Source organism: Passer montanus, unplaced genomic scaffold, assembly GCF_014805655.1.
Source record: "Passer montanus isolate IOZ18808 unplaced genomic scaffold, ASM1480565v1 scaffold109, whole genome shotgun sequence".
Taxonomy (NCBI): Eukaryota; Metazoa; Chordata; class Aves; order Passeriformes; family Passeridae; genus Passer; species Passer montanus.
Genome location: NW_024357502.1, coordinates 830,867 through 841,168, shown reverse-complemented (window position 1 = coordinate 841,168; position 10,302 = coordinate 830,867). Strand labels below are relative to the sequence as shown.

General features: G+C 59.6%; 1 protein-coding gene across 1 annotated transcript; it reads left to right on the top strand.

Moving 5' to 3' along the window:
• Positions 1–2: 2 nt before the first annotated feature.
• SPR (sepiapterin reductase) lies at positions 3–2,739 on the top strand (the record flags this gene model as incomplete). Its single annotated transcript, XM_039723993.1, has 3 exons — positions 3–333; positions 1,139–1,429; positions 1,778–2,739. Coding segments are annotated over 3 exons (813 nt in total), but the record flags the coding sequence as incomplete, so codon positions are not given.
• Positions 2,740–10,302: the final 7,563 nt, after the last annotated feature.

Below are 10,302 nucleotides of genomic sequence, written 5' to 3'. Positions count from 1 at the left end.
TCGGGCCCGGCTCGGCGCTGCTGCTGCTGGCGCGCTCCGCGGACGCGCTGGCCGAGCTGGCGACCGAGCTGCGCGCCGGGGCCACCGGCAGCGACACCGGCAGCGACACCCGCAGCGACACCCGCAGTGACACCGGCAGTGACACCCGCAGGGACACCGGCAGCGACACCGGCAGCGACACCCGCAGCGACACCCGCAGCGACACCGAGCTGCGGGTGCAGTGCGTGGCCGCTGACCTGGGCTGCGAGCAGGGGCTGCGCAGGGCGGGCGCTGCCCTGCGGGAGCTGCTGCAGGACGCGTCCTTCGGCCGCCTGCTCCTGGTGAACAACGCCGGTACGACACGGCTGTCCCCGCCTGTCCCCTCCCCGAGCGCTGCCCTCCTTCCCCGGGGCAGCCCCGCCTGGTTCCGGCTGAGCCGGGGCTTGCTCCGGGCTTGGGGTGCCGGCAAATAACCCGAAAGGGAAAAGGAGCTGCGGGGGTTTCCCCCTGTCCCGCTGTGGGTTTATTAAAGGAGTTCATTTGGGGGTCCCTGGCAGTGCTTTGCTGCTCACAAGGTTTTGCTGTGCCGGTTGCCCTCCTGCACCTCTCATCCCCCTGCTCCCCAAATCCAAACCTTCACACTTGCAGCCCCACCTCGTGGGTCCCTCCTGGTGCCTGTTATGCCTTGGGAGCCCTTCTGCCCATTATGGCTGTAAATCACCCCTGGGTGCCATAAAGGTTCCAGGATTTGGGGCTGCACTGCCACGGGACCTGCAGGAGGGCCGTGGTGGCCCTTGGGGACACTGTGCTCCAGGCTGGCAGCTGTTTGTGTCGGCAGAGGGGTGGCAGGGCAGGTCCTGTCCCCTGTCTGGGTCAGTGTGACCCGAAATGGGCCGGGCTGGGCTCCTCAGGCTGCTGTGGGAGCTGGCAGGGGCCGGCCCCAAAGCTCTGCAGGTGTTGGGTGTGGAATGTGGCAGCCAGAGGGATCTGCTGAGGGGTTGATCCTGTCTCTAACTCATTTTTCCATCTTTTTGGAGGTGTCCCAGGCCAGGCTGGACCTGGGGCTTGGAGCACCCTGGGCCAGTGGAAGGTGTCCCTTCCATGGCAGGGTGCTGACAGGACATTCCTTAAGATCCCATCCCACATTTGCAATTCCCAGGCTCCTTGGGAGACATCTCCAAATCCTTCCTGGACCTCACCGACCTGGAGGAGATCAACACCTACTTCTCCTTCAACATCAGCTCGGCGCTGTGCCTGACCTCCACGGCCCTGAGGGCCTTTGGGGCACGGCCTGGCTGCAGCAGGACCGTGGTGAACATCTCCTCGCTGTGTGCCCTGGAGCCCTTCCCCAGCTGGGCTCTGTACTGCTCCGGGAAGGCTGCCCGGGATATGATGTTCCGTGTGCTGGCGCTGGAGGAGCCCGGGCTCCGTGTGCTCAACTATGCCCCGGGTGAGGAGAGCAGCTCCCTGCTGCCTGGCCACCTTCTCCTGCCTTTGGGATGGGCATTCCTGCAGCCCAGCCCTGCTCCTGCCCCCCCAGCCCCCGGCAGCAGAGTGCAGGGCTGGTTCCCTGTGCTGGGTGCAGCAGCTGGACTCAAACTCCATCTCCCAGACAGCTTTTCCATCAGGATCGTGGAATTCCAGCCTGGGTTGGAGGGGAAGGGACTATTCCCTGGATTTTTCCCTTCTCCAGGGGAGCATTCCCAGCTCTCCAGCCTTTCTCCAGAGGGAAGAACAAGCCCTGGATGTTCCTTTCTCCTGAAGTGATTTTTTGGGTGATTTTTTTCCTTTTCCCCAGGGCCTCTGGACACGGACATGCAGCTCCTGGCCCGGACCAGGACTGGGGACCCTGGGCTGCGCCGGCGCTTCCAGAGGCTGCAGGAGCAGGGGCAGCTCATCGACAGCTCCGTGTCAGCCCAGAAGCTGCTCCGGCTCCTGCAGGAGGATTCCTTTCCCTCGGGAGCACACGTGGATTTCTTTGACATCTGAGCTCCTCCACAGTTCCCTCCCTGCTTTGCTTCCAGCTGAGCCTTTCCCTGGTGCCTCCAGCAGACCTTGTTCAAATCCCGGGATTTGGGAAGCTTTAAGGACACCTCTGTGTGCCTTTTGGTGCCCTTTTGGGGCTGGCAGCAGCTCCTGCTGCTGAGCCCCCGCTGCCAGGGGCTGCAGTCCCTCTCTCCCGGGGATTTGGGGTGGCTGTCCCCATGGAATGGCCCTGAAGGCTCAGACTCAGCAGTTTGTGGGAGCCAAAGGCACACGAGGGCTGTGTCCCCGTGTGTGTGTCCCCTTGGTCCCCAGGGAGCCGTCCTGGGGCTGGGCTGCATTCTGGGCTGGACAGAAAAGCCTCTCCCGGTGCTTTTCCCACAAAACCCACCAGGAGAGGGAGCTGCCTTGGAGGAGCTGGGAATTTTGGGAGCCTGGCTGGGGTCACCAGCTCGCAGAAACCTGAGCAAAGGTCACAGCAAAGATGCAGCCCTGAGTTCCTGCCCTGCTCCCCTTGCAGGTTTTGGGTCCAAGCCTTGCTTTGGGGTTTTAGCCCCTTTTAACTATTTGTGGAAATTTTTTTTTGTCATTTTTCCATCAGATTCCAGCAGGCACAGACACACAGAGACTTTTCCTTTGGAAAGCTGGTGCAGAAAAGTTGTTTTGAAGCCCTGTGTGCCCTGGAAATGCCCAGTGCCCCTCTGTGCCCCCTCCACCCCAATTTTGTCCCCCTGGCTCTCCATTAAAATGTTAAAATCATTAAAATCATGAAGCCTGTCTGCTCTGGGGTTTCTGCTGTGCCTCTGAGGGTGGGTGAATTCCTGCCAGGGAGGGAGGAGGGTCCTGGGTTAAGCACTGGCTTCACCAGAATTCCCTCCTGGAGCCCTGTCCTCCCCTCTCGGAGCCCTTTCATTAATTCTGTGTTCATTTAATCCTGCCAAGCTCCTAAATCCCTCCTCCCCAGGCAGCCCTGCTGGCTGCTTTCAGCTTTGCTCCCTGCCTGGGACACTTTCATTAACAAAATCCCTCTGCAGCTCCCAACCCTGGCATGGGAATGTTGCTGTGGGATTTGATTCCTGCTGGGTTTATGGGGCTGGGAATCCTCCCTGGGCTGGCTGCTGCTGAAGTATCCCCCTCTCCTCACCTGCATTCCTGGGGTTTTCCCATCCCTTCTGGAGCAGGAATATTTTGGGATCTGGCTCTCTTCATAAAATAATCCCAGAGCTTCTCAAGATCCCATCTCTTCCTGTCCTCTGGGCATTCCCTGTGTCCTGTCCCTCTGTCCCTTGTCCCCAGTCCCTCTGCAGCTCTCCTGGAGCCCCTGCAGGCCCTGCCAGGGGCTCTGAGCTCTGCCTGGAGCCTTCCCTTCTCCAGGGAACATTCCCAGCCCTGCCAGCCTGGCTCCAGAGCAGCTCCAGGGTCTCCTGTGTCCCTGCTGGGACAGATCCATGTCCCCTGTGCTGGCCCTGGGTCATTTTCAGGAACAATTCAACAGGTACCAACATCCCCTGGGTACCAACACCCCCTGGGGGTCACCATTCCTGGGTGTCAGCATCCCCTGGGTGTTGGAGCCCTGGTCACTGAGAATTCCAGACTTTCTGTGCTGCCAGGCTCTGACCCCCAGGAGAACACTGCACTGACCTGAGGGCTCCAAAATGGAATGGGAGAGCTGGGATTGTGGCTGTGGGGTTTGATAGAAGTGTGTGACACACAGGGTGGGAAACTCAGAGTTTGGGGTTTAGAATGTAGCAATAGATACAGAGCAAGGTGGAGGTTTTGGGGCAGAGCCTGGTTCTCCTTCTCCTTCTCCTTCTCCTTCTCCTTCTCCTTCCTCCTTCTCCTTCTCCTTCTCCTTTCTCCTTCTCCTCCCTGGGTTTGGGTGGTTTTGTGTCATTGGATAAAAAGTCCCCATTGCAGCCATAGGTGGTTGGTTATTGGGTTAAAATTAAAAATAATTTTGTGTCATTTCTTAATTGGACAGTTGATCCTTAAAAGGCCTTGGAGAGAGAGACAGGGCTCCATTTTTAGTTTAGAGTGAAGTGCTGCAGAGCTCAGGTTTGTGAGGCTGAGATAAGATAAATCAGATAAGATATCAGATAAGAACTGATAAACGGCTGAGTCCCAACACAAAATCCTGTCTCACACATTTAATCCCGAACTTGGAAAAAGAAATTAAGACTCCACACCTGGGTACCAACATCCACCAGGTGCCAGCGTCCCCTGGGTACAAATATCACCTGGATGCCAACATCCACCAGGCACCAGCACTCCCAGGTGCCAGCAGCCCCTGGGCATCACCACTCCCTGGGTAGCTGCATCCTCTGGGTACCAACATGCCCCATGGACCAGCACCTTTGGGTGCCAAAAACCCCTGGGTACCAACATCCCCTGGGCACCAAAATCTCCTAGGTACCAAAATCCCCTGGGTGCCAGTATCACTCCGGGTGCCAGTGTCCCCTGAGTACGAGCATCCCCTGGGTGCCAGCATCCCCTGGGTACGAGAATGCCCTGGGTGCCAGCATCCCTGGGTGCCAGCTCTCCCTGGGTGCCAGCATCCCTGGGTGCCAGCATCCCCGGGTACCAGTATCCCCCGGGTACCAGCATCCCCGGGTACCAGCATCCCCTGGATGCCAGCATCCCCGGGTACCAGCATCCCTGGGTGCCAGCATCCCCTGGGTGCCAGCACTCCCCGGGTACCAGCATCCCTGGGTGCCAGCATCCCCTGGGTGCCAGCATCCCCCGGGTACCAGCATCCCTGGGTGCCAGCATCCCCTGGGTTCCGGCGCTCCCTGCCCGCGGAGCCAGCCCGTGCCCCGAGGGCTCTGCTCCATGCAAAGGCCAAAAGCCGTGGAATTTTGTCTTTCCCTTTCCCGGCATTTCCAGTCACCGGCTGAGGGCGTCCCGAGACCGCGGAACAGAGCCCGGCCGGAGCGGGAGCTCGGGAATGCCTCTGCGAGAGCAGCGGGGTGTCGGGAGGGGATGGAGCGGGATTCCAGCCCCTCCTGCCCCGCACCGACCCCTTGGGATCATTTTTTAATTGGGGATCGCGTCCCGGCGCCGGGGGCTTTGCCGGAGGCGCGAGTAGGGGAAATACAAAAGGGTGTTAAAAATGAAGGGGTTTGGAGCTCTGCAGAGCTCTGCCAATTCCCACAGCTCACCTGGGCAGGTGTGTCCCGCGGGGAGCTGTGGGATTTGGGCAGCGCAGTGTCCTGGGTTGGGGGGAACCCTGCAGGGAGTGACCCCAAAATGAGCCAGCCAGGCTCTCCTGCATGCCGGGCAGAGCCAGGGGTTCTGCTCTCCCTGCTGGGAATCCAGGGCAGCTTTCAAGCCCCAAACCCTCCAGCCCTGGGGTGTCCCCCCAGGAAGTTCTGATTTCCCCCCAAATTCCACAGCTTCCCACCCTGCCTCCTGCAGCCAAACCCTGTGTGGGGCATTTTATGCCTTTTCCTGCTTTTCCCTTTTTCTTCCCCCCAAATTCCACAGCTTCCCACCTTGCTTCCTGCACCAAAAACCTGTGTAAAACCCCATTTTATCCCTTTTCCTGCTTTCCCTATTTTCCTTCCCCCCAAATTCCACAACTTCCCACCCTGCCTCCAGCAGCCAAACCCTATGTGGGGCATTTTATCTCTTTTCCTGCTTTTCCCCTTTAACTTCCCCCCAAATTCCACAGCTTCCCACCCTGCCTCCAACAGCAGAACCCTGTGTGGGGCATTTTATCCCTTTTCCTGCTTTTCCCTTTTTCCTTCCCCCCGAACAGGAAGATAAAGCTGCAGCAGGAGCTGTGCAGGTGCCTCCTCAGCTGAAATCCCTAAAAAATGCTACAGAAAGCGCCGTGATGGCCTCCAGAGCAGTGTGGGGCAGGAGGGGAGGGCTCTGTGCCGTGCTTTGGGGTCACACCGCCCTCCCCAGGTGCCCGGGGGACCCCCCTGAGCCCCCTCCCCACGCTGGGGACACACTGTGCCCTTTGTGGCCGTGCCGGGTGGGCTGAGCCGGGTCGGGCAGAGCCAGAGCCGTGGCTGGGTTTAGTTTCCCTGGCTGTGAGCGGGGCTGAGCCCCTAAATCCCCCCCAAAGCCGCCCAAATGAAACCCAGCTCACCCCTGACCTCCCAAAGCCAGGCGGCCGGCCCTGGCTCAGCTCCCTGCCCCTCCCCAGAGCTGTCCCGGAGGGGGGAGGACACCTTGCTTTCCCAGAGCCCAGAAATGCTGAGTTTGGCTGTTCCAGGCACCGAGGGCCCAGCTCCGGGCTGGCAAACAGCAGCTGCCTGTGCCCAGGGCCAAAGGGAAAGGAGCTGCTCCCCCTGCCCGGGGGGCCCACGCAGGGACCCCCACCCTGGAGACACGTCCTCCACCCGAGGGCACGAGCCAGGAGCTGTTGGGGCTGTCCTGGAGCTGTGCTGGGGTGTGCAGGGCTGAGCCTGGGAGGGTTGGAACAGCAAAGCCCTTTCTGCAGAGCTGGGTCCTCGCAGAGGCTCCTCCTGGGGGCTGGGGGCACTGCCCGTCCCCTCCTGTCCCTCTGTCCTCGCTGTCACCCATTTTCAGCCACGTCCCCCCTGGCCTTGGTGGCCTGAGAAGCAGCTCCAGCACGGGGGGTTCTGCCCCTGAGGTGAGAGCCCACCTGCAGAGCCCCCCGTGCCCGGGCTGATCCCAAAGGAAAGGTGGGAATGGTGTCCCTGTGGCCCTCAGGTGAGAGCCCACCTGCAGAGCCCCCGTGCCCAGGCTGGTCCCAGCAGGAAGGTGGGAATGGTGTCCCTGTGGCCCTGAGGTGAGAGCCCAGCTGCAGAGCTGCCCCAGCCCTGGGGCCAACAGCAGGAGGACGTGGAGCTGCTGCAGAGAGCCCAGAGGAGGCCCCGGAGCTGCTGCAGGGCTGGAGCCCCTCTGCTCTGGAGCCAGCCTGCAGAGCTGGGAATGTTCCCTGGAGAAGGGAAGGCTCCAGGCAGAGCTCAGAGCCCCTGGCATGGCCTGCAGGGGCTCCAGGAGAGCTGCAGAGGGACTGGGGACAAGGGACAGAGGGACAGGACACAGGGAATGGCTGCCACTGGCCAAGGGGAGATTGGGCTGGGATCTTGGCAAGGAATTGCTGGCTGGGAGGGTGGGCAGGGGCTGGGCTGGAATTCCCAGAGAATCCCTGGATCCTTGGCAGTGCCAAGGCCAGGCTGGACACTGGGAGCAGCCTGGGGCAGTGGGAGGTGTCCCTGCCACGGAACACGATGATCCCTGAGGTCCCCTCATCCCGAAGGCTCTGAGCAGTCAGGGTTTCACTAATGAGTAACGAGGCCAGCCAGGAGCTCACAGATTAACCCGGGCCAGAGCAGGAGCAGAGCTCTGTGCTGAGCTGTCCTGGCCCGCAGAGCTTCCCTGCCTTAATGAGTAATTAGTTAGTTTGCTGTGGAGGTTAATGGGGAGGCACTGCAGAAACGATCTGTGATTAATTAAACCAGCTTGAGCTGTGCAGGCGGAGCAGCTGAGCTGGGCCTAGGGCTGGATCTAAACTGGGCCTAGGGCTGGATCCAAACTTGGACCAGGGCTGGATCTAAACTGGGCCTAGGGCTGGATCCAATCTGGGCCTAGGGCTAGTTCCAGACTGGGATTAGGGCTAAATCTAAGATGGGAATAGGGTTGGATCCCAGCTGGGTCTAGGGCCGGATCTAAGATTGGAGTAGGGCTGGATCCAAACTGGAACTAGGGCTGGATCCAAACTGGGAGTAGGGCTGGATCCAAACTGGGAGTAGGGTTAGTTCCAAACTGGGCTTAGGGCTAGATCCAAACTGGGCTTAGGGCTGGATGTAGGGTGGGACTAGGATTAGTTCCAAACTGGGCTTAGGGCTAAATCCAAACTGGGTTTAGGGCTAGATCCAAACTGAGAGTAAGGCTGGATCCAAACTGGGCCTGGGGTTGGGTCCAAACTGGGCCTAGGGCTGGATCCAAGCTGGGCCTAGGGCTGGATCCTGACTTTGGCATCGCTCCTGGAGCTGGTCTGGACCCACCAATCCCACCAGGGGTTGGAGTGGGCCCTGCAGTCCAACAGCCACCCCCATCCCAGTGGGGAAAGCTGCAAAAATTGGTTTTCCCTTGGTTTTTCCGTACACCACCCCAAAGCCAGACTGTTTTGCTCATCCTGGTGCCTTTCACGCCTCCTTCCCTGAATCCTGGAATCCCAGAATGGTTTGGGTTGGAATGGACCTTAAAGCTCCTCCAGCCCCAACCCCCTGCCCCGGGCAGCAGTTTTTAAAACACCTCTCAATTTCCCCATCTCTAAATAAAAAAAAACTTGATCCAACACCGGGTCAGCCAGGCACATCCAGCATCCTGCACTCCTCATGCTCCACCTGCCCTCAGAACCTTCCCAGGCACGGGATAATCCCAGAGAATCCTTGACATTCCCATCCTGCTGCAATCCTCATCCTGGCAGGCTCGGGAAAATCCCAGCTCTGAAAGGGTGAGAGGGCAGAAAGGGAGAGAAAACCATGCCCATCCCTCCTGTGCTGATAATCCCAGTGAATCCCTGTCCTTCCAGGGACTTTGGGACTGAAGGATCCTCAGCTCTGAATTCAGACAGAAAGGGAGCAAAAACCATGCCAGAGAAAACCGTTCTCTGGGATTATCATCCCTCCTGTGCTGACGATCCCAGTGAATCCCTGTCCTTCCTGTCCTGTTGGGAGATCCCAGCTCTGAGTTCGTGCAGAAAAGGAGAGAAAACCATGTCCATCCCTCCTGTGCTGATGATCCCACTGCATCCCTGTCCTTCCAGGGATTTTAGGATGCCAGGAGGCCCTGAAGGTTCCTCAGCTCTGAGTTCATACAGAAAAAGGGACCAAGCTCCCATCCCTCCCACCCCTCCTGTGCTGATGATCCCAGTGTATCCCTGTCCTTCCCATCCTGTTGGAAGGTCCCAGCTCTGAGTTCAGACAGAAAGGGAGAGAAAACCATGCTCATCCCTCTTGTGCTGATGATCCCAGTGCATCCCTGTCATTCCCAACCTGTTGTGATCCAGGCAGGCTCGGGAAGATCCCAGCTCTGAGTTCAGACAGAAAGGGAGAGAAAACCATTCCCATGCCTCCTGTGCTGATGATCCCAGTGAATCCCTTCTCTGGGATTATCATCCCTCCTGTGCTGACGATCCCAGTGAATCCCTGTCCTTCCTGTCCTGTTGGGAGATCCCAGCTCTGAGTTCGTGCAGAAAAGGAGAGAAAACCATGTCCATCCCTCCTGTGCTGATGATCCCACTGCATCCCTGTCCTTCCAGGGATTTTAGGATGCCAGGAGGCCCTGAAGGTTCCTCAGCTCTGAGTTCAGACAGAAAGGGAGAGAAAACCATTCCCATGCCTCCTGTGCTGATGATCCCAGTGAATCCCTGTCCTTCCAGGGATTTTAGGATGCCAGGAGGCCCTGAAGGTTCCTCAGCTCTGAGTTCATACAGAAAAAGGGACCAAGCTCCCATCCCTCCCACCCCTCCTGTGCTGATGATCCCAGTGTATCCCTGTCCTTCCCATCCTGTTGGAAGGTCCCAGCTCTGAGTTCGGACATGAAGGGAGAGAAAACCATCCTCATTCCTCTTGTGCTGATGATCCCAGTGCATCCCAGTCCTTCCCATCCTGTTGGAAGATGCCAGCCCCGAGCTCAGGCAGGAAGGGCAAGAAAACCATTCCCATCCCTCCCGTACTGATGACCCCAGTGCATCCCAGTCCTTCCAGGGACTTTGGGATGCCAGCAGGCTCTGAAGGTTCCTCAGCTCTGAGTTCAGGCAGAAAGGGTGAGAAAACCATGCCCAACCCTTCTGTGCTGGTAATCCCGGTGCATCCCAGTCCTTCCAGGGACTTTGGGATGCCAGCAGGCTCTGAAGGTTCCTCAGCTCTGAGCTCAGACAGAAAGGGAGAGAAAACCGTTCCCATCCGTCCCGTACTGATGATCCCAGTGCATCCCAGTCCTTCCCACGCTGTTGGGAGACCCCAGCCCGAGCTCAGCAGCAAGGGCGATGCCCGGCGCTGCTCGCCCCCGGGCGGATCCCCGGTGCCCCGCAGCCCGTGCCGGTGCCCGTGCCGCTGCCGGGCGCTCGGGCGGGCCGTGCCCGCGGGTTTGGAGCGGCGGGAGCGGCGCTCGGGGCCGGGAGCCGCATTCACATTCCTGCCGCGAGCGCACTTGTCAGCCGAGCTGTCAGTGCCGCCGTAATGGGGCCACGGCGGTCACTCGTGTTGGGAGTAAACACAGCCGAATCTGAGAAAACAAGAGCAGAGCCCCGAGCTCCCGGCACGGCGGCAAAGCCCCGCTGCTGCCGGGGGGGTGCCCGGGCTGCCCCCGCCGCCCAGCCCAAAAACCCCCGGCAGGGATGGGGGCACTGCCCGG